The following is a 25379-nucleotide window of genomic DNA, read 5'->3' on the forward strand; positions in this document are numbered from 1 at the left end:
TACTAACTGGTCTTCTGAAAGGAATTATTCCATACATTGTTTCATTGGATTTTTACTATAGCCATACTAGATTGGTATTTTCTCTAATTTTTCTTTATAACTTAAGCCAAAAATAATCTTCAATGTATAACCAACTAAAACTCACTTAATGCCCTTCAGTTCTTTTTTCAAATGTCATCTTCTCGGGTAACTTTCCGTTGTCAACCTGTGCAAATCTGCCACCCTGCTCTTCCTTCTGTGCTTATTTTTCTCATGCCCCTTTTCATCATCTAATACACTCTGTGCTTTATAATTCTGTTTATTGTCCATCTATCTGGACTAGAATGTAAACTCAGTGAGGACAGAGGTTTTCATCTCTTTCTCTAATGGATCCCTGGAGCCCAGAACAGTGTTTAGTCGTTCCTCCCGGAGCTTACTAGGTTTTTGTCGGGTGAATGAATGAGCTGCCTTCTAGACGAGACACATCCCGCTCCATGAAATGCCCTCTGTTCTGCTGAGCCCTTGTGTGGCTTTGTAAGTGGAGATGGTTCAAAGCCATCCTCAGAGGCTGAGACTGGAGAGAGCTGAATGGGGGCTCCCCAGGGCAATCAGGAGGAGAAGGAAAGAGAGGGGAGCCAGGGGTGGCATGAGGCTGAGACCCAACATGAGGCTGGGCAGGCTGTGAAAATCCCCCAGTGGTGGGGAAGACCTCAAGACAGAGCTATCTCACAGCGTTCACACTGAAGCTGTCTGTATTGCTGTGAAATAAATGTATTTCCCAAATTTTCAATAAAGCCTACTCCACCCATACAAGTCTAGTGCTAGAGGTAATTTTTTTATTGAAGTATAGTTGGTGTGCAATACTATATGCTACAGGTGTACAACAGAGTGATTCACAATTTTTAAAGGTTATACCGCATTTACAGTTATTATAAAATATTGGCTATAGTCCCTGTATTGTACAATATATCCTTGTCGCTTATTTGATACATAATAGTTTGTACCTCTTAATCGCCTAGCCAAGAGGTATATTCTTTGTTTGTTTGCTTACTTTACTTACCTGCTTCTTTATTCATTTGGGTGAAATTAAAGGAAGTTATTGAGTTTAATGGTTCCATCAACAACGTGTAAAATGCAGCACAAGAAAAGATAAGCTGAACTATTTGGATGGAAGCAGGTGCCTAAGACAGGGTGACCATGAGACTCTAAGCCAATTCAACCACAAATACCCACGCTCACTCTCCAGAAATCCACCCCTCCTTCCCAATTTAAGGAGAGCATTTAATAAATATGTGTTGAATAGCTGATTAGGACTTCCATAGGGTGTGAATGAGTTGGAGTCAATCTGACTTTGATCTCAAGGGCCAGAAGACGCACAGATAAGGAAACTATGGGAGAAATTAAGCGCAATTTCCTATGGCTGTTCAGTGATGAAGTGTCAAAACCAGGCTTCAAAACTATGTGTCTTAACTCCAGGTCCATAATCTTTCTATTCGTCCCCATTGTCATCTTTCTGAAAAGGCCTGGATCTGTGCCTGAGTCATTGCCTAAACTTGTGCAATTCCTTTAGTCCTTAAGTGCATACTTCATTTTTTAGCCTATTTAAAGTATGTTTGCAGCTGTCGGCTTTCCCAGACCCTAGTGAACACAAGGCCAGTCTATGAAGTGCTTGGAGTAGCCAAATTCTCTTGCTTATCTTAGCAGCTTGATCTCCTTAACTTATATGTGCTCCACTACTCATTCTTGTAAGTTTCAAACCCCATCCTTGATTCCACATCAAGCTTCCCTCCCAGAGGCTACTCATTTATCTGGTTGGCTGAAACAGGGATGTCTGAGCAGATACCCAGATTTCTAGGAATGGTATGGAAGACTTCTTGGCCGGTTAAATTTTTCACAATTTCCCACAACAGACACCTCAAATATCAGGTGTTGAGCACAGTAGGTGAGGTCTTCTAAAAACACAGATAAAAATCTCTGACAAGCCCAAAACATGGTGTTTAAAAAGTTATTTGTTTTAGAAAAATTTATTTTAAAGGTACTAGTAGTGGCCCTGTTCATTTAAGGTTATCATTTAAATCAAAGCAAGCAAAACAGAGTATACTTATTTCACAGAGGAAAATTCTTTGAAATTAATAGTCCAAAGCAAAAAGACTCTAAGTTTCTGAGATGGATCAAAGAGGTCATTACTTTAGGAAGATTAAATTATAGTGGATATTTCCATATTTAATAGTGCTCTGGATATTATTCACAGGATTTCCTTGCAAGAGATTAATATCACACCAGAAACCTGCTTAACAAGACAGTTATCTAGAAAATTATTTAGGTCTAGTCCCCTGAAAGAAGGAAATTAACTGTTTAGAAAACAGCTGGCTTTCTGGACAGTGAGTAAATGTAAACTAAGCGGGGAGAAGGAAAACAGTGTCTGCTGGAAAGACAGTTATTTTTAAATGAAAAAGAAATATGCGATCATCAATTTTTAAAATGTTTTCCATTCTCTTTTCTTTTAAACTTCTAGAATTGTGCAAATAACAGACGTGAAGGAGAGGAAAAAGAAGTGTTTGGGCTTAAGCACAAGGTAATACTTTGTTTTTAATTTTTTAACATCTTTATTGGAGTATAGTTGCTTTACAATGTTGTGTTAGTTTCTGCTGTATAACAAAGTGAATCAGCTATACATACACATATATCCCCATATAATACTTTGTTTTTAAACCTGAACCTATGTTCCCACTAGGGGCGGAGTGGGAGGCTGGGAGGCTGGGAGGCTGGGAGGGTGAGTTCATGACCTTCATCACAGCCTGCTTCTCTTTTGGATACCTTGCTGTTTCTCTCCTTGTAGGCTTTCCAAAGCCCAGACTCACTGCCTCCATGTAATTCCTCTCCACATTTTCCCCTTAACCTCCTACGCTCTGGCTTCTGGGAGATCCTCCCTTAACCTCTTTACTCACTCTGCCCCTGGAGAGGTGGGAGCTGATTGATGAATTTGGGAAAAAATAACTGGCTGTTCTCCACTCGGCATGGCCCTTCAGCCTCTTGGGATACACCTGTAGCACCACTTATACTCATCCCTGCCACCATGCTGATAAGAGTAGAGGCAGTACAGGTGATGTGGTGCTGCTTAGAGGAAAATCTCTCTTCACGGAAACCAGGAGTAGGGAAACGCTAATTCCCTCCAACAGGAAACAAACTGATAACATAAACGTGCCTCACTCTGGAGTTCACATCAGGCTCTCTAAGCTACTCCTTCGACTACTCTTTACTGAGGTTTTATATTAGTTTTCCACCCACCATTCCTTCATTTTATTTCTCTAATTGCTCATAACCCAGGAAGGGAATATGAAATGTTCCTCTGGAAACCCAGAGGAGCAGGGCAGGGGGTTGGAGGGGGGGGGCAGTGTTTAGAGATACTGAGAAATCAAAACCATAAGAACAGAATTTGGTAATGAAGCATACATGTGATCTGGAACTTCGTGGCCCCATGGTACACACTGGAAGCCAGGAAATTTTAACTTTGGTGTTGCCTGGAGGCTTGGACTAGGACCAGTGGGTTTTCACAGTAGCACAGGTGGCCTAGGTGAGAGGTATTAAACCAGCCCATGAGCCTTTTGAACCTGGAGGGTCATTGTGGCTTACGGTATTTTACTCATAAAACGTGACTTTCTGTGGGGTCCCAACTGCCCTTCTTGGGCTTTTGAAAAGGCTGAGTGGGCATCTTTAAGCCACAGGCGCTAAGGCCTCAGCAGAGGTGTGGGTTGCCCCTGACAGGGTCAACGTCATTCCTACAGGGACTCAGAAGTAATGGCTCCATGCCAAGAGCCTAAAGTGACTCAGTTAATAAGGACACACACATTATCACAGTACTTGTGCCACCTGGTTTGAAAACAAGCCAACATCCAACCATCAGAGCAGTTATCCCAGGAAAAGTCACATGCCCAGAACACAGAACCCAGTGTACCCAAAGGCCGTGGTAGATGCTCAGTGGCCCACAGAGATTCCTTGCGTCAGTTTTCCCGATTCCAGTCAAAGCCCACTTGCCAGAATCTCCTGCCTATGACCTTAAAGTCAGTTGGCAGAAACACCCTGGCACACACACTCCGGTGGACTGCAAGAGGCCTTGGAAAATGGGCGCAATGTGGCATAAATTAACTTGCAGGCGGCAGGCCTGTGGGTTCCTCTCCAAACAGCTGCAGCACTGCAGCCTTACAAGCAAAAGCCCAGCAGCAGCCAGCCTTCAGCCCAGGCAGGTAGCCTCAAGGCACTGCTGAGTTTCCAGGGAAAAGGACTCCACAGCGCTGTTAGGCATAACTGGGAAGAATATGTGTTGCTTTCCTGCTTTTTTCAAGGCATCTGGGTCCCAATGCCCTAGAGAGTACTGGTAAGGTTCTAGCTTTTAACTGGTAGTGCCAGGCCAGTGTCACCCACACTGCACTTACTGCCCCAAATTCCATTCTACATGCAGGCCCAAGGAGGGAATGCAGAGGGACCAGCTTTGGATCCACGTGGCTTGTCTTTAGTTGCGTCTGGATTGCTTAAGTCCACGTAAAGGAAAAAATATCCCTGGGAGGCAGCTTTATTAGGTCTAAACATTGCTTTGCAAGGGGCAGCCTGCACATCACTGAGGCTCAGGCCTGAAAATGCTTGTTCACACAGGAGTACGGCCCCGGAGCCCCTAGAGGGAGCCCTCACTCAATCCGTCCTGGGTGCCAGAAATACCACTGGAAGGGGAAATGTAAATGAAGGCATTATGCAATGGTGAAGTCTCTCCCCCAGAAACGATCAATGCATAAGGCCAAAATTAAGCCTCCACACAGGATGCAATATCACCCCCAGATGAGACTCACAATTATGGGATCAGAAGACCCTGATCTGGATGCAGATAGCTCTGGGCAGCTGCTCAAAGCTTGATTACAAGGGCCTGGATAGAAGTTGAATGTAACATGGTAGAACTGACTCCACAGATAAATTTTTTAAAACTGAGGACTGAAAGAGATACTACCCCTTACAAAACCCTACAGCTCTAGCCAAAGACTAAAATTAAGTCAGAAGCAAGGCTAAAATCTGTGCTTCCTTGAACACCCGACTGCTGGGAACTTTCTTTTCAGGCATGATAATCAACTAATGAAAGACTCTCTCATACAATTGCCAGAGTCATACTGTTTATTGATCAAAAGACCAAAATTAGTAAACTCATATGAGAGATGAAAAACTGGAAATGGAATGTACAACTCTAGTCAATCAGAAGCAATTTCAGAGAATTTTATTGAACTGTCATTTTATTACCGACATCTAACATTTCTAGCTTTGCTACATTTGGATAAGCACATTAGGAAGAAAATGTAAATTAAATACTATGGAAGTTCACTTTTAATGAAACATGATCTTAACAGATATGGATATATTAACTTAGTGGTTTCATTGCATTGTTAGAAAATTATATTATGAAAGATACAAAAAAAAATCAATAGCCGTTATTATTTCTGTTTATTTTACAATCAGTATGCCATCTTTGCCAATACGGCTTCAAAATTTCATTCTGCCCAACAAGTTTCAAAGAATAGTTTATTACATGCCTTAATAAAACAGTTAAAATATTTACAAATTCAAAATAGATGTTCCATAACTGAAAAAAGTTCACCTGAGAATTCATTATAACATTGCCATTTTTAAATTTTTTTTCCAAGTTGTTAATGTGGCTGAGTGTCCACATGCAACCTGTATCGTCTACTGCACCAAATATATTTGATTCCTTACTTTAAATTAGTTAAGCATTAAGCTATAGTAAATTATGTTATAAAATGTACAGATGGAGAACTTAGATTTATATCCATATTTGTCTTGAATATAACAATTTAACGACAGATTATTTGCTATAGCTGCAGGATTCAAATAATGAAAAAAACTTTAAGGTATGGTTATTTTATCAAGTTAGACCTAACAGCTTTTGAAAAATCATCAAGCAGTGAGAAGGCTAACTCATAAAATAAGGAACAATGATCATGTAAATATGCAATATACAAACTGAAAAACACTTTGCCAAAATTCTGCATGAAGGAAAAGATATACACTGTATACACATAATCCTGTCATTTGTCTTCGGCAGCCTCAAAAAAATAATGAACTTAAAACAAACTTTCTTAGAAAAAACTTCTTTAGAAGTTAATGTTAAAATAGGCATAAATGCGTAATGCTATGCAATATATAAAAACTTCCCCACTTTATGGCCAAAAGACAAAGATAAAAATTTTTTTTATCTATCTGCCCCTCTGGATTACAACTTGAAAATGATATAGGTATGAGGTAGTGTAGTTACTTGTATTACATGCTGGCTAGTAAAAGTAATGCTATATTTTACAAAACATTACACTTGGCCAATAATCAGAATATCATTAAAATAAACCCTTAATGCTAAACTTTATATGTAGAGAGAAATTTAAACCAAGTGCCTTAAAGATCGTATTTAAACTCTGGAGACAACTAGGTTTATAAAATAGAAAGTAATCTTTCAAAGCAGTTATTTACAGTAGCAATTAAAGCAAAAGATTGACATTTGCACATACACAAACTGATGTGACAAACAGTTGAGTGTACACTGAGGTAGGAAATCAAGGAGTCCATTGGCTTATATAAGATTTTGCATTTTGTAAACCAGAAAAGGTTTTATATTATATTTTGAAGTTAAAATTTAAAATTACAAGTATCAAAGAAATAGCTACATGGGGGTATATATATATATACACACACAAACACGTACACATATCATTCTTTTGTAGTACGGGATGCATTACCATTGAATTATCATTCTCCCTGACAAATTCTTGAGTGTACTTATAAAAGCCTCTAGAAAATAAACAAGCCCAACCAGTTTTCTCTTACAATAACTAAGCTGATAACAGAGATAACATACAAACCACTGAAGATACTAGCAGTATCTTCCCAACGCCACCCGCCCCCATGAAAAAGGGTAACATTTGACAAATTGCTCTGAAATATGAAGTCTGGTCCCCACATCCCCTCACAGCAGAGGCCTACTGGTTTGAGACCCATTCCTACACAGCAGATGACGGTCTCCCACATCAGCTACACAAGCCCTTCACTAGACTCAGGATGCAATCTACAAAAGTCTCCTCTCAGGTGTCTCATCTTGGTGAAATGAAGTACTTTCTAATCCAAACACTAAAAATCACTCTCTGTACCCTTTCAAACTGGATTCTGCAAATGTTTCTGTGCATGTGAATATGAAATTTTGTTTTCGTCATTGAGAGGTCCATAGCTTTCGTTTGACTTCCAACCAAGCCTATAACAGCAGCAGAATGGCTAAGAACCACGGTAAAATGTTATGGGGTAGGGGCTCAGATTATCAAAACACTATTGTAAAACAGGACTGAATAAACACAAAGACTGATTTTAAAATGCCCAAGTCCAAAATGATTTGTGTGCCCTTATATACTAGATTTGGGGAAGAGAACAAGATTAAATCTGGCTTCCAAATTCAAACCCACAATGGAACAAGATCAAGTTTCATCCTATTTCACAAACCTGCATGGTTGCTGTTGATACATTTTTATCTATCATAATGCTTTTACAAAGAAACCATAGGACTTCAAAAAATAGGATGGAAAATGAACTGCCACTCCTGATCAATGTAGGCAATCTTCTTACCCCACGATATCTGGTTTCCTTGCATGGATGACTTATGGTGGCAAGGCCGACAGCCTTGTATCTGGGGAGCTAGCTCTCCAAGATTCTAGGGAGGCTAAGACAATGCTCCCAATACATGAGCTCATGCCACTGTATCCTGAGTCTTATTTCTTCTTCCAAAGTGACAAGAATGTCAGGAAACAGAAAGATCATGATGGACTCAGATGTGGGAGAGACTGAAGAGAAAAGAGGGAAATGACACTTATCTACCGCTGACGCAGCCAGACACTGAGGAGGAGCAGAAGCCTCTGCCTTAGCCCACCGTTTGCCCGTTTCCTAACCATTCCCAGCGTAGCTCAGGACTCACAGTGCAGGCCAACCAATCTCTGGTTTTAACAGGAGCTGAAGAGCAAAGTGCTGGGATTCAGGCAAGATTACGTCATGTTTTCACACTGCGGTTCTACACCAATATTCCCAAGGAGCTGACACCCTACTTCTCAGTAGAACTGAACCCTATCAGCGTTACTTGGGGAGAAATTTTCTTTTAAACCAGTATGCTGTAAGAAGGTCAGATTATTAAACTTCTGCAGGATACTTCTTGATAGTAAGAACTATCTGCCGACGTTTCAAGGTGTTTAAGTGTTGTCTGATACGCTACAGTTTTCATTTTCTTATTTATTTTTAATACTGGGAAGAGTCATTACTAATAGTTATTATTCTTTAAAACATGTGAGTTTTCAAAGCCTTACTACATTTCCACATATGATTTTTCGGTATCCAGGAGGCAAGTCATTTCTGCATCTCCTGTGGAAATCAAGGAAAAGTCAAGGGTTGACTTCAGAGGAATTCCCTTAATGGCAAACTACAAGGGGAGAAAAACGATATTGTTAAGAGACAGATGGCTATGGCTATGTCAGGCTTTCAAGACAATGTCAAAATTTCAGTAGAAAATGAGACGGTCTGAAGGAAGTGGAAGCAAGTTTACTCATCAGTAGTACATTTGTCGGTCATCTGCTGACAGAAATCGGAGATGCCACCACTCTGGCGACACTGCTCCCCGGGCCCGGCCTGCTCCGAGGGGGCGCTGGCAGCTGACCGGGACTCCGGGCCCCAGGCACCACCCGCCTCACCACCCTTGGCACTGGGATAGCGAGGGCTCTGCTCCCCAGCAGGCGGCCCAGCTGCAGGCCCTTCAGGCAAACTCAAAATCGACGGTAACGTGAGCTCACCATCAGGAGTACTCTTTCCTTTCTCAGAAATTAAAAAGGAAAGTGGGCAATCGGAGGCCGAGTACTTGGCGAGTATCTGTATTTGTTCTTGACTTAGAGCTGCTTCTTTACAGACTTGCTGGCAAAGTCCAGTTAGGTTCTGCTTTGTCTCGCCCAGGGTGGACAAAATATGATCCCTTTCCTTCAACAAGCTCTCCTTTTCGTTTTGCTGTGAGGGTGAGAAAGAGAATACAGTGAATTGTGTTTATGAGCTCAATCAACATTCCTAAGGTGAGCAAACATTGATATCCACAGTGTCTTCTCATTATATAAGGTCATGTGGAATTTTTCCTGTCAATTCAATTCAAAAATATATTTAACACCTCAGGTCCATAAGCCCCCATCCAAAACTCTTAGGCCTACATGTATCTTGGGATTCAGAATTTTTCAGATTTTAGAAAGAAAATACAGATGCATACCTAATTCCTCTAGCAGGGTCTGAGGTAGCACCCCACTATCAAATGTCTTCACATTTCTAAATAAAACACATGAAAGTATCCATGCACAAAGTAGGTTAAATAAAGACTCTACATACCCTGTCAGCTGTGTCAGTTCTTTGGCCAAAATAGTTTGTGACAAACTTACATGATTTTCAGAGCTTTTTGGATTTGTGGATTGCAAGTAAATGAGTGTGAACTTTTTGGATGGAATGCAACCAAAAAAAGTACAAACACAGTGATCATAACTCCTGCAAGACTCTAGTAATGACTGACATTAGTTGGGCATTTACTTTGTGCCAGATATTGTGCTGAATGCTTTGAAATACGTAACCTCAGCTACGTAATCCTCACAATGACTCTGTTGATTTCAGTAATATCAAACCCATTTTATAGATGGGATTCAGAGTTTAATATGCCCAGAGTCAGAAAGCTAGTGGGTGAGTTACTAAAGTGTGAAGGGAGAAGGGGAGGGGACTTGTGTTTGTTAATTATTATTACTACTGGTGCTGTTATTATTTTCATTTAAATGTTTATCCCTATAGGAAAGTCAACCATGGAATTTTGTTCAAGTTTTCCTGGTTCCGGTCTGTCTGCCATCACTGGTTGCTGCTGATGGTGTGTCTTTTTTCTATTATTGCCCCACCTCATCCTTCCTACTCTACCACTGCATTGCTCCTAATCTAGTATGAGCTAAAAAACCAAATAATCAAGCTGTTTATAAGGTAAGAGTAAATAAATATTGATAGAGAGTCAAAGATTTCTCTTGTGAAATTTATGACAACTCTCTTGGCCTTCTGCTCATTGGCAGCTTCAAGAGAGCTGAGCTGTTAAATGTTGCCAGTTAACATTTAGACAGGCTACTTCATAGTAATCATCTACAATGGTCAACCTTTAAATAGATGCTTTTATGGGACAAAAATAGCTAAAAGGTTAAAAAGAAATCTGCTTTGCACAAAAGTACTGTTGCGGTTTTAGGTAAAAGTTTTTCTACAAAACTGTGACTCCAACTATTGGTAGTTAGTTTTTAAATATTTCAAGGCCATCTAATATTTTGAGAAAATCTGCAATGAATACAAAACACTAAATTTTTATATTGCAAGGTATTCTCCAATTTGTTGTGGTTTGAAAAAATAGGTATACGCCAAGAAAGATATATATATATAAAATAAATAAAAGCAAGATCAATGTTCAGGAAGTACATTTTTTCTTACGGAAGGTTTGTCAGTTGTAGCCTTGTGATAAAATGAGTCTGCTGGTACCTACAGGGAGAGAACAGTGCCTACCACCTGACCAGAGAAAGAACACATTTAAAGCAATCAGCACCCACTTCTCTTTATGGCCCTTCAGAAGCCAATCCAAATGAGTATGGAAACAAAGCTTCCAGAAGAAAATGAGAGACCTTTTTCCTTAGTCATAACAATATCAGCCACTGACTCCTCTATCAAAGTTAAATCTCTGTTCTAAATAGCAGCAGACAAAATTTCAACTGTTGGCTGGTTTTTTAAATTAAATATGGTTAAGGAAAATAATGAATATTTGACCTTCCTCCCAGAAATCAGAACTACTACTTGACCTACAGATACTATAAAGATGACAAATATTTTATAACTTCCACATCTTTTGATAAATATCAATACAACCTTAAATATTCTCACTATTACCTCACTAAATAAAGGATGACAGGACTATAAGTATGTCCCATACAAGATGGCTTGCTTCTTTACAACAATTAAAACCAATAGGTACAACCCTGAAACTCTACCATGATTATTTCTAGAAATTAAATGTTCCCTTTCTGTTCCTCCATACTTTAAGCTAACTCCTACATGGGTAAGTTTCCAGGAAATTAGCTGATTTTTCCATTTCACTCTCATTTTAAAACACAAATTTACTTCAATAGCACTCAGTTTAACTAAAGCAATTCAACTTAAGAACTTCATGATATCATTATTAAAGATACCTCCCAAACATACTACCAGTATCCTGCTACCTATTTCTACAATATACTTTAATTTTCTTATAATGCAACTAAGTGTGAAGTACTATGGCTTTAATCACAGATGTATTTTTAAAAAATGAATCCTGGTATTATTCTGAATTTTATGGGAAGAAAACAAATTTACATCCAAATCCACATTTTCAACAGCTAGTGTACAATATTCATTCAATATAAGAAGTTTAAAAAAAAATCAAAATATAACTCACCCAGTAAAGATGAGGAGTGGAAGAATTTGGCACCAAAAGAGCCAGGTGACAGTGACAATTAACTTTATTTTATTTATTTATTTATTTATTTTGCGGTACACGGGCCTCTCACTGTTGTGGCCTCTCCCGTTGCGGAGCACAGGCTCCGGACACGCAGGCTCAGTGGCCATGGCTCACGGGCCCAGCTGCTCCACGGCATGTGGGGTCTTCCCGGACCGAGGCACGAACCCGTGGTCCCCTGCATCGGCAGGCGGACTCTCAACCACTGCACCACCAGGGAAGCCCAACAATTTACTTTAGATTAAAGGGTACTCACTGCTAGAAAATGGTGACTAATAGTCCCTTATGATGCAAAACCTCTGAATAGACAGTTCCTAGAAATATAAAAATGAGCCTTAAAAATATGAATACAAGTGCTCAGTTTCACTCATAAGAGACAGAAAAATAAAAGCTACCGTGAGATATCAATTCTCACAATTAGACTGGGAAAAAAACAAAAGCTGACAACAAACTCTCTGCTGAGGTTGTGGGCAGACAGACACACATATTACTGCTGGTGGGAAAGCAAAATGCCATAAACCGCTACTGAAGGGAATTCAATAATATCTAACAAAATTACATATGTATTTACTCTTGATCCAACAATCCTACTTCTAGGAATCTATCCTGAAGACACATCTTCTCAAACATTAGAGAAAACAATGTTCAAAGTTCTTAACTATGGCATCCCAAATGTCCACTAATAAGAAACTGGTTTGGATTAACTGTGTATGCTACAGACAGCCACAACTGAGTACTATGGAGCTTTAAAGCAAAATGACAACCACTGTGAACTAAGGAAAACATTTCCTGGAAATCACTTCTCGAGCAAACACAGAATACAGAATGGTATATACAGAATACTGCTCTGTAGCAGAAAGGGTAATAAAAACACATACAAAACATGAACCTGTTTTTAGAAAAGAAACACAAGGGAAAAAATCTAGAGATTAATGGTAATAGTTACCTACAGGAAATAGCTATGAATAGGGTATAGGGAGAAAATGGGATCAAGACTTTGGAGTAGCTTTTTTAAAACATAGTTTTAACTTTTAGACCATACAGATGTTTTTACATATTCAAAAATTAAACTTAAAAAATGTGAAGAGTAAATTCCAGAAACAGAAATAAAAACAAATTAAATTAATTGTATATAAAATTGCTAACATAAAGAACTACTCTGAATAATTTTTAAATTTTAAACTTCAGTACTATGGTATATATTTAAGGGCAAAGAGAAAGCAAAGAAATTTTAAATTTTACTCAATCTCTTTATTATTGATAGTAATATTGACATTATAATTTTATGACATATATTTCATATGTATGTATTTATCAAATAGTAAATATAATTGGAAGCCAAGATTTTCCCTATAATGAAAAAAGATAAAATATAAATACAGGGACTGCCCTGGTGGTGCGGTGGTTAAGGATACGCCTGCCAATGCAGGGGACTCGGGTTCGAGCCCTGGTCCATGAAGGTCCCACATGGCGCGGAGCAACTAAGCCCATGTGCCACAACTACTGAGCCTGTGCTCTAGAGCCCGCAAGCCACAACTACTGAGCTCGCGTGCCACAACTACTGAAGCCCGCATGCCTAGAGCCCATGCTCCACAACAAGAGAAGCCACTGAAATAAGAAGCCCGCGCACTGCAGCTAGAGAAAGACCGCGTGCGGCAATGAAGACCCAACGCAGCCAAAAATAAATAAATAGGGCTTCCCTGGTGGCGCAGTGGTTGAGAATCTGCCTGCTAATGCAGGGGACACGGGTTCGAGCCCTGGTCTGGGAGGATCCCACATGCCGCGGAGCAACTAGGCCCGTGAGCCACAACTACTGAGCCTGCGCGTCTGGAGCCTGTGCTCCACAACAAGAGAGGCCACGATAGTGAGAGGTCCGCGCACCGCGATGAAGAGCGGCCCCCGCTTCCCACAACTAGAGAAAGCCCTCGCACAGAAACGAAGACCCAACACGGTAAAAATAAATTAAAAAAATAATAAATAAATTTATTTCTTTTAAAAAATATATATATAATCGAAGCAAAAAGACAAAAGTTCTAAACTACTAAATTTTGACTAGAAATATCTGCATGAACTCATGATTTCTAACATACTTTTATTTATTGAAGGATAATATACATCCTGAATGCACTCATGATTTTACACACACACACACACACACACACACACACACACACATTTCCCAGAAGAAGCAACACTCCAGCAGCAAGCATGCTTTCTACAATCTAATACCTGCTATAAGAAACCAGGGATTTTTAGAGAAAGGGGTGATTCCCAAATCTTCGAACAAGAGAGGTACAAGGTGAGCCTATGACATGTTGTTCTAAATGGCACAGAAGCACTAACGGGGTCATGTCAAAAGCACACGGCACCTGGCAGAGGAGGCTGGCTCTCCCCAGGCAAGTCTGAAAAAATGTCAACATCAAGAAGACCGATGACTACTACGGGTTCTAAGAAATTAAATTAGAAAAAAAATAACCCATGAGTCTACAGTGATACTAAAGAGTTGTGGTGGGAGGGAGGGAAACAGGAGGGAAGGAAAGTTCTTTTTATAGAGGAATACCAATAAATGTAAGTGCAATGACAGAATTAGAAAAATCATGATTTTGCAACCCCCATTGCAAAGGCCATCAAAGTATGCTTAAAACCAAAGGACATAGGAGTGTTGGGGAACTGGATATTCGTAAAGTGCCTAATAAACACTCCACAGATTACTAAACAATTACAAAGGCAAAAAAAAATTTTGGAAATGATCTGGCAATTCCCATGCACTCAGGTGGGACACCCTGACATTGTGCCTCCCCAACTGACGCAGAATGAAGGACACAAGGATGAACGTTTAATCTCAACCTAAGAACTCACACTTTCACAGTTTACGTGAAATACAAGGAGTGAAGGAAGGTGTTAAATAAAACCAAGGGGAAACAATCAGACAGACTTTAAGAGTAGACATTTTATGAGAACACTGGCCTAGACTCTTCAAAAAGTTACTGTCATTAAAAAAAATAAAGGAGGGGGCGAGAAGGAGTATTTGTTCTAGATGAAGAGACTAAAAAGACAGAACCAAACGCATCATGTGAGGATAGGATCCTAGTTTGAAAAGGAAAAAAAAGCATATAGATGAAATATGTTTGGGGAACAATTAATTAATCTGAATAGGAACTATATATATTGTTTAAGATTTATTAATTTTCTCAGGTGTGACAAAGATTGGTAAATATATGTGATAAAGATATATAAAAATGTCTATTTCTAGAAGATTCATGTTTAAGCATTTACAGGTGAAATGTCATAATGTGGTAGGTTTCAAATGATTCAGAAAATAAAAGTAGAGCAATAGAGACAGAAAGGCACTGAGACCAAGATCACCCAACTGCAGTTAGAAAGAGTCCAAAACTGACTAAGAGGGACAGAGAGAGAGAAAGACCTATAGACCAACCAAGCGGAGCAGGGGGACACACACCTGGCCAGAGAGACAGAGACTAAGACCCACAGAAACAAGGAGAGAGCAAAGGTGGCAAAATGTCAATAACTGTTGAATCTACCCAGGGAGTACACGGTTGCTTACTGTACCATTCATTTAACTTTTCTTAAAACTTGAAATTTTTAGAATGGGGAGGAGGAAAATGAATCTCAAGAAAAAAATGAAAACACATAAACCTGGCTCCCTATGACACTACAAGCATTTTACTGACAAGGACTATGTCTCATTGATCTTTGATTTCCTGGTACCCAGTACATTTAATATGGAGTGACCAGCAGATGCTTACAGAAAACACAACTACTAATATTTCTTGAGCCCTGAACACATGCTGGGCAGTACAAAGAGCTTTCCATCCTTGAAGGTATCAGATCCTCGCACCACACCTGAGGGAGGTACTATTCTTATCTCCATGTTATCAATGAGGGAATTGGGTATTGGAGGTGAAATTATTTCTCCAGGCCACAGAGCTACCAGTGGCCAGGCAGAGCTTCCAGCTGTTTGACTCCAAAGCCTCCAACTGACTTCTGTGTCCTAGTGCAGTAGGTTCTCAAAATTTAATGTGCATAATAAAGATTTACCCAGGAAACTTTTATAAAATGCATGTTCCTGGGCCCCTCCCACAGGTCTGGGATGGGGCTAAGGCAGGTGCATTTTGAGGGGGCACCCCCGGGTAACTGATGCCAATGGTAAACAGACCACATTTCAAGACAGGCTGCTAAAGGGCCTTACAGAGTGGCAGAGGGCAGGTTCCAGAAACGCATGGGAGGGTTTGGAGACAACAGTGCACACGTGACTAGAGCAGCCAGTAAAATGTGACTAGAAAAGGTTTATTTTTAATAAAATACAATCTTCACAACAAAATTCAAAACACTAAAGACAGATGAGGTCATTTTACTCCTACACCATCATAATGGACAAGGGCAAGGAAACAAAATGGTGTGTGATCACCTCAACCCTGAGTTCCAGAGCTTTGTGAATATTGTGATTTCTGATCACTTATAAGTTGATATCAATCAATATGTGATATCTTCTAAGAGAAATTACATTTTGGTAATTTAATATTTTTCTTTAAAAAGCAAGTTTCATTTCAAGGTTATCTTTGTTTCAGGCCAAAATGGTATCAGAGACACACATTTTCTAACTTCTGAATTAATCTTACAGAAAAGAATAAACATGGACCTTGTAAAGAATCCTACAGAGACAAGAGCCTTGTAAGTCAAACACATAACAGAAGTTGAATGATTCCTGAACTTTGTTCAAGATCTTATATTTATTGGTAAAAAGAAAAGTTATGTTTTTGGTTTATAGATTATGCATATTCAATCCTTATAGTCAAAGCAATACTGAATTAATGCCTAACCTCTAACATATTATCAAATTTCAAATAAACATTAAAAGTCAATGCCATCGATTTATCAACCAAATAAATACACACCTTTCCTTTTCTTCAAAGGTTTTGTTTTTGATTCTGATAGAACTTCTTGTTGAGAAATACAACTCATTAATTTATTGAATTCGAACTAACGTCTCCCTTTGGCTTTCCCAGCACATAAAGACTATAAAAGCACCCTTTACACATGATAACTATACTTTTTTTCATGTGCTGATCCATCCACAGTCTATTAGGCTATTACTTTTAGGACCAACTACAAAAAATTCAAAGTCAATAAGCCAAAGACCAAAGCTTACAAAAATAGGGGACCCTTCACCTGAATATAAATACCAAATGGACATACTGTGAATTTACTAATATTTAATTCAATCAATCATTGGCTATATTAAAATGGATGTTTCATTATGAAACATGTAATTTCCCTTAAATAGGTCTGCTAATTCCACCCACACCATAGAGACTGGGAAACACTGCTTGTCTACTGCTTCTGAAAAGTGACATCCCGATAAAAAAATTTTAAAAACCTGTCCCACTCTACCATATTGTTAATTCTCCATACTACTAAACAGGAACGTGTGATGGAAGCACGGGGGTAACTTCTCTCTCTACAAAAGACAATAAGGTCCATAGTATCACCCAAAAACCAGGGTCTAAGTTCTATGTAAACTTCTTAATGTAGTAAGTATCTTAAGCATTAAACTCTTTTACTTCTGGAAAAGGGCCAGCCAGCTCGTAATTCTAATTAGCTAATAAGTAGCATATTTTCTGCTTATTTTCATCTGAGACAAACATCTGCGGCAGGACAGAAACTTATAGCATGCCTCTTATAATTTGCAACTGGAGTTTGCCTGTATAAATCACTAGAACCGAGAGCAGTATGAAGGACGGAGCAGAGTTCAAGGAAGCCGAAACACAAAGTAAATTATTCTGATTAAAAAAAAAAAAATTACTGTGTCTCCCCTGGGGATATTCTAGAAGAGGAAAGAGACCGAGTTCAGCCTGGCGCACATCTGGGTAATGAGACCCCTGTCGGGCTATCTGCTCTACCTGCCCAGATGTGAGCTCCTGGCAGCCACATTTTCTGTTTCTGCTGTTTGTCCCTGCCCTCTAGTCACAGAAGAGGACACCCAAACCCGAAACAGGCCAACAGGCTAACTCCTTGGGAATTTAGAACTAACTAGAACTGTAGTCTCTGCCTGGACTGGTCTCTGGAGGAGAGGGAAACTATTCTTGAGCTGTGCTGTGGCCACTCTTCTCATACACACTTGGTGGCACACACAGCCAGAGAGAAGGTTCTCTGGGTTCCTGGCAGTTTTCTACTTTCTTGTTCTACACTATTTACGAGGCCTGGCTCTATTCTTTGTCTTCTAATTGAGACACACGTAAATTCTTACAACAAATTCAGTAATTCATGTTTCAGATGGTTTCTGTTTCTTGCAACCAAAGAGTTCAAATTAATACAATAGGTAAATAGGGTACTGACCACTCTGGTTTCTTATTTCATAAGAACTGCAGGAAAACCGAATATTCCCTTCTCTTGGAAATTAACCAAGAGTTATTCCACTGACCATATGAAATGAACCTTTCCATAATGAGAGAGGCAATATAAGGGTGAGGTCCAAACCCAGAATTTACAGTTTAGGCAGAGACATCAGGAAAGGAGCAATTAAGGGAGAGAAAACTGAAAATTGATAAATAACAGTATAGCAATAATAATAAGAAGAAAAAGGTAATATTTATTGAGTGCTTACTATGTCCAGGCACTCTTCCAAGTGCTTAGATGTATTAACTCATTTAATCTTCAAAAATGAATACCCACTCTATAAAGTAAGAATTAGTATTATCCCATCGTAAAGAGGAGAAACCTGAGGGACAGAGAAATTGAACAGCCTGCCCAGAGTTACAAAGTACCACAGACAGGCACAGAATCCCATACTTTTAACCAGTGTATCTCCCACTGCTCTCTGTTGAAGCAAAGGCAGAGGGAGCAGAAAGTCCAAAGAAAGTCGCAAGACCTCTTCATCCTAGATACCTGAAATTCAGTAAAAACATCAACTGTCCAGCAATCCAACATCTGACTGCAATCAAAAAATATAAATAAGACCTATGAGTCATGAAATAGACTAGTTCTAAAGGGTAATAGCTACTCTCCAACATATTTGCATAGTACATGTCTAAAATAAAGTTACTGATGAAACAAACTCAATCAATACAAAGGGGTTTTTTGTTTTGTTTTCATTTTTGTTTGTTTTTAGGAGGAAGAAAACCATATAAATTCTACTGGCAGCTAAAAATCATCACTAGCTGAGAGTGAAGACAAAACTAAAAGAAGCAGGTATAGTAGTACTCCAGTAGTGCAAGTTTATTCAATGTTGATTTCAAATAGCAGTATACAACCCAACAGTCTAGAATGCATCTCTGTATTACAGTACAGAATAAAAACTAAAGCTAAAATGCTGTACTCTGTCTAAAGGCAGGTAAGTGTTTAATCCAAAGTTGGATAATAAGAAAGGACACTAGTGCTTACAGGTATGGATGGATACACACCCTAAGAGTACTGGGTAAATGTTACTGAATTTGTCACTTTTCTTCTTTGGTCTTAACAACTCTAATCATTCAGCGATATTATATAGGTTTTTTAATATCTCTCACGCCTCTATGTGTAAAACATATGGTTTCTTTTTCATCTCCTTATACAGTTTGCTTCATCTTTTTATATAGTTAAACATCTTCATCTTTTTGCCTAAAGTATATCACAATACTATATAAATAACAAATTTTTATTTTTCCACTTTTCTGAAGGCATATAAAGGTAGTGTCTTTTTTCTAAATTGTTGCTGTTTACTTACTATTCATAGCTAGGAACATTCATGTTTAAAGATTTGCTACAATCGCAATTTTAAACTTTTACCAATAATTAACAAAGACCCAAAACCGAACATTCAATGAATGTTTTTACTACTTCTAGGCACTTTTTCCCTGATGTCTCTAACCTTATTTTTAGCTTTAGCTGGCCTGCACTATCAGTTATCTTTTTTCATACAATGTTTCCTTCTATCAACCACTAGGGTGCAGAAAAACATGGGTGGAAATTAATCTACTTTCGGGGTTAATTTGTGTTTTGATGCTGGAATAGAAGATAAGATTCAATAAAATAAGCATTCTTCTCACTTAGGATCTCATTAGATCTTAAAATTTTCAATTTATACCAGCACGTGAATTCTTTCCCTTAGATGAAAGATCCAAGTTGGCTGTTTTTTTTGTTATCAACCAAAACAAGTTACTAGTTATTAAAACTAACAACTGGAACATCAGCTTTTATAGACACCAAACACAGCACAAAGAGATTAAAGTGCTTTATTAATATCTTTAACCCTTACTCAACCACCAAGAATTAGGTAGATGGTAAAATTATCCTTAATCTATAAATCATTTTTTTACAAGCACACAGAAATAGTCCTCAATTTACATATGGTTGTATATCATGCTAAATATGTAGAACACTTAAGTAAAATAGTCTATGAAAACCGTCATTGTTTTTTATTTCCTAAGCTTTCTGAAAATGTCATATAACTTTCTTAGAATGATAATTGGTAAATTTTAAAATTAATGTATAATTGAGCATTATATCTGACTTAGGAATTGAAATAGCTATTTCCTGTCTGAAAAAAAAAAAAGAAAGAATGAATTGTTGGAATTAGAAGAAGAAACCTGCATACTTACCAGCTTCTCAATTTCTGACTCAAGATTCTGTATACAATCAAGTTTTCTCTTGCGACAGCGCTGTGCAGCAATTCTGTTTTTACTTCTTCTCCGAATATCATGGATGCAATCCAGTTGTTCTGGAGTCAACTTGTGCATTTTCAACAAGGATTGAAAATCATTTCGAGAGAGCGAAATTATTCGTTGTGCATTAAATGGTAGTTTTACCTAGAAGGTAAAATAAACGTTAGTAGTTGCTGTATTTTGTAGTTTCTACTTAAATCTAGGAAGAGAAAGATATGTACCTATGTTTTCCAAGGAACTTCATTTAGACGTTAAAAAGAAAAAAGATCCCTATTTCCGATTTCTATACAATCTTTTATAAAAAGACTGATAATTTAATTGATACTCTGATTCTATTTTAGAGAGGGTTCAGAAGACAAATTGAGAAGCAGATTTTTTTCAGCAAATCAAACATTATCAACACAAATATTAATGTAGTTAAGATGAAAAAACAGAATTTAAATTATTTTACTAGGGCATGTTAGTAACCCATAGATATCTTTATCTTTAAGGCTCTTTCTAAAGTATTTTTAATGTATTTTTACCCAAACCGAAAAAAGAAATCTACTTTATTCTTTGATTTATATTACTGTGTACCACTGATTTAATACTGTTATATTAACACTAGTAATTTCTAAAGCATTTCAGAAAATTTATTTTTCTGTCAGGAAAATGGCAGTTTCACATAACTCATTTCACTTGCCAATGTAGAAATGGTTAGAAAAACCTTATGAATATATATATATTTTTTTGTGTGTTACGCGGGCCTCTCACTGTTGCGGCCTCTCCCATTGCGGAGCACAGGCTCCGGACGCGCAGGCTCAGCGGCCATGGCTCACAGGCCCAGCCGCTCCGCGGCATGTGGGATCTTCCCGGACCAGGGCACGAACCCGTGTCGCCTGCATCAGCAGGCGGACTCTCAACCACTGCGCCACCAGGGAAGCCCAAACCTTATGAATATTTTAAAGTCATTTTCAACATACTTAAATTTGAAAACAATAAGAAGATAATTTAAAAACATAACAAAACTGTGGGACAGTTTAATTGTATTAATTATCAAAAACACAAATGAAACATTGGTCAGCTTCTGTGGTAACTTAGTTTTTCAAGCTAACAGAAATTAGTTACACAAAACACTCTAAAATTTCTTAAATGTTTTATTTTTAACATTCTTTTCACAGTTCCAAACACTGGATTTATAAATATCATATAAAAATCTATAGATGTAACTCATGCATACATATTACTTCTTAAATTAAACCACCAATCACCTCCTTCCACAGCCAAGGGAAAAAAAAAAACCTCTTTCATTGTTTCAAACTATGTCATCCAACAGCTATCAAACCAAAGAACATGATAAAGAATTAACATGCCCTTATTATTACTGGAACTATAGTAATGTTTTACAAAAAAGCATCTATCAAATACAAACATTTGTACACAAAGTACACAGATCAAGCTCAGTATGATTAATACCATACCATCTACACGTAATTCATGCTAAATTATTAAGACATTCTTTAAATTAATAGATGAAATAACTAAGGGAAAATAAGAAAAAAATTCATAGCTCTGAGAAAACAGTGTAAAGAAAACTCTGTGGGGAGAGGGATAAATTGGAAGACTGGGATTGACATATACATACTACTACATAAAAAAATAGATAACTAATAAGAACCTATTGTATAACACAGGGAACTCTACTCAATACTCTGTAATGACCTATATGGGAAAAGAATATAAAAAAGAGTGGATAGGACTTCCCTGGTTGAGAGTCTGCCTGCTGATGTGGGGTACACGGGCTCGTGCCCCAGTCCGGGAAGATCCCACATGCCACGGAGCAGCTGGGCCCGTGAGCCATGGCCACTGAGCCTGCGCGTCCAGAGCCTGTGCTCCACAACGGGAGAGGCCACAACAGTGAGAGGCCCACATACCGCAAAAAAATAAATAAATAAATAAAAAGAGTGGATATATGTATACGTATAACTGATTCACTTTGCTGTACAGAAACTAACACATCATTGTAAATCAACTATACTACAATAAAAATTAATTTAAAAATTGTTAACTAGTTCTGTACTCAAATAAAAAAGAGGGGCGATAAAAAAAGAAAGAAAACTCTGGATCAGAAGCCACATTCTTATAGCCAGCCACTGCTAATTTATTGCCAAGTGACTAGTCCCACGTCTAGACATCCATGTGGCAGTGAATAAGACTGAATATATGCTGTATTTAACCAGAAGTTATCACATAATGTTACAGAATCATTTTTCTTTTTCCTCTCGGGACCTGGCATTTGATTTAAACAGTTAAACAGCCAATGTGTGAATCCATAATCTGGTTAACAAAATAAATACACCTACTTGAAATAAATGAACACAGAAGTCCTTCAAACTTCATCACGCACTCCTGGTATTTATAACATGGTTGTATAATTAACTGTGTATGGGCTTCCTCCTCCCTCTCTGAGCCAGCTCACATCCCCAGTGATGCAACAGGAGCTGACACATTAATCCCAATTAACGGTGGTAAAATAAAACAATGACTTAACAACACACTCATTTTCCGCTCACCTCACATTCTTGTTCTCTGGCTGAACAGGGTTCACTGTCTCCTTCGGTATCCGTCTCAGAGTCATCTCCCAAGCTAATCACACAAGCGTAGGGACAAGGTTCCTGTTGGGGCTCTGAAACATAGTCATCGTTTCCAATTTCCAAATTGCTAGAACAGCCTTCGGTACTCAGAGTACTTATGAAAGGGCAATTGACAGAACTCAACGTTGTGAAAGTCCTCTGACCCGGTTCTGGGCTCTCACTAATCCTGATACCTAACCAGGGACACTCAGACCGTTTCTGGGAGTAGATCTGTTCTGAGCCATCTTTGGCCACGGCAGGTGATAACTGCATTTGGCAAGGAGAGTCCGTGCTGCAAATGTCACTCCAGAAGCCTTTCGCTAGGTGTTCGGCCACTTCTCGTTCCACGCTACTCAGATCACTCGAGGCGAGGCTACTATCTTCCCTGGGGCCAGAGTCAGATTTCAAATCTTGACTCTCACCAAAAGTTTTCTCTTCTCGGACATCTGAACCTGACAAAGGCTTTTCTGTTAACACTGTCGTGTTTTGCATACCAGCAAAATTCAAGTCACCATACTGGTCATACGTGTGTAAAAGAGACAGAGAATAGAGCCCATGGGGATCTGTAGAAGTGGGGGGAAAAGGAGTCGCTTCTGTTTTTCCTGATGGGCACTGAGAAGCAGGGTTTTTCTTCTTGGCTTCTTCATGTTCCATTGCTAATTTTCCTTCTTCACATTTTAAAATCACCTGCAAATCTGCACAGTCCTGGATTCCTCCTAGACACTCATTTTCAGACGTCTCATTTGGCTGAGCAGAAGAAGTGTGAATGTCTTTGACACTGGATTCCACAGTACGGACTCTGTCAGTTCCAAACGCTTTTTGGAATTTTCGGTATTTGGGGCATAAAGATGGCAGAGCCAGAGCGGCATCCTTTGCTAAGCACATGGATTCACATGTTTGACTGGCACTGTCTTGTAGAGGAGGAGATACTTTTGCACTGCCTTGATACCTACGGAGTTTACAGTGAGGAGTCTGAACATTTTTATTTTCCAAAAATTCCTCCACCTCATCAATTTCTAAATCCCTCTGGTCCAAAAGTGAAAATCTAAAATCTGGTTTCTGACAGGGTGATGAGAAGCATTTTTTTCTTGGGCATTCTTGCTTGTCTGCAGTGGAGTCCAAAAACTTGTATTTGAGAAACTGAAAGCAGGATTCCTCAATATCAGGTACACCTAAAAATTCCACACACTTGTACACTTCATCCACATTGTCCTTACTTAGTATCAGTTTAGCAGTGTAGGCAAACTGAATTAAAGGTTCAAATCCTTTAACTGTCACCTGTTAATATACAAAATAAAAACAAATGCATCACATGAAAGCCATCTAGTAGATAAGTACAAGGGAAGTAGGAGGGTGGCAAGATGAGTAACTTCTTTACGATATTTACAAAACGGGTATTTTAATTTGGTAAGGAAAAATATTCTTCTAGGAAATGTAAAGCTAAGGGAATCTAGAAAAGCATGCTTCTCACATCTTGTTCATTGGGACCACACCCTTCACTTTATAGACTCCACTCTTAATGACCCATGGAGTAAGATTTACTCATATGAGGTAAAGATATAAACATTACCACAATTTTCCACATTAGCTGAAAGAAATCATCTATGGAATAAAGCAACATGGATACGATCTGCAACACACAGTCAAGTGCCAGGTGTCTGCTGCCATCCCAGCCCCATGTGGTCACTATATTCCAAACAACTATAAACTACAACTGCTATAAACTACAAAAGTGAAATTTTTAAGGATGGAAAACAATATATCCAAGGCACTTAAAGTAGTCCTGGTCCATGGTGAATGCACAGTAAATGGTAATTATTATCTTTATTTCACGCCAAAAATTTCTAATAAAACTTTTAAAGATTCAGATTTAAAAAATGATCTAAGTGAAGGTCTAAAACTCATGCCCAGTACTGTTTTAGCAAAGATCCATGGACTCTAGGTAATAAAACTTTTCAGCAGAAACTTGCACATTTACACTGAACCTGCCTCTGCAAAGTGAGGGGCAAATGAAACCAACTGTAGTGCAGGGAAAGCCTCATTCTGGGCACAAAATACAAAATTAATATTAAAACACTGAATTCCCATAAGAGTGATCAATATATAATTTTTTGTGATCTTCTTAAAATACTGCTAAACTGGGAGTACTTAATTAGCTTTTACATAGCTAAAATAAAAAATAGCAACACCAAATACTGATGAAGATGTGTAGAAATTGGATCACTCATGTATTGCTGGTGGGAATGTAAAATGGTGCAGCCACTTTGAAAACCAGTTGGGTAGTTTCTTTTAAAACTAAACATGCAACCACCCTATGTCCCAGCAACTGCACTCCTGTTCTTTTATGCCAGAAAAATGAAAACTCATGTTTGTACAAGTGCTCACAGCAACTTTATTTGCAACAGCCAAAAACTGGAATCAGCCTGATTTCCTTCAGTAGGTGTATAGCTAAATAAAAACTGGTACACCCACCCTATGGAATACAATAAAAAGGAACACACTACTGATGCATACAAC

At 38.5% G+C, this 25379-nt stretch overlaps 1 protein-coding gene across 10 annotated transcripts in view; it reads right to left on the reverse strand.

Annotated features, from left to right (window-relative positions):
* Nucleotides 1-5122: 5122 nt before the first annotated feature.
* The window catches only part of BACH1 (BTB domain and CNC homolog 1), an 81036-nt gene continuing 60779 nt past the window's right edge, over nucleotides 5123-25379 (reverse strand). For 8 of the 10 annotated variants that reach the window (XM_089910345.1, XM_089910342.1, XM_089910343.1 and 5 more), the window contains 3 exons: nucleotides 22803-24140; nucleotides 20188-20394; nucleotides 5123-9054 (listed from right to left, as the gene is read on the reverse strand). In XM_089910345.1, the coding sequence (XP_089766471.1) occupies nucleotides 8599-9054; nucleotides 20188-20394; nucleotides 22803-24140 (2001 nt within the window). In that variant the 3' untranslated portion in view covers nucleotides 5123-8598. The remainder of the gene's footprint in view (nucleotides 9055-20187; nucleotides 20395-22802; nucleotides 24141-25379) is intronic. The other 2 variants (XM_022570247.3, XM_089910347.1) reach the window with 2 other exon arrangements.

Source organism: Delphinapterus leucas, chromosome 4 (genome assembly GCF_059928025.1).
Source record: "Delphinapterus leucas isolate spDelLeu-1000000601 "Yukka" chromosome 4, BTC_Dleu_Yukka2, whole genome shotgun sequence".
Classification (NCBI taxonomy): Eukaryota; Metazoa; Chordata; class Mammalia; order Artiodactyla; family Monodontidae; genus Delphinapterus; species Delphinapterus leucas.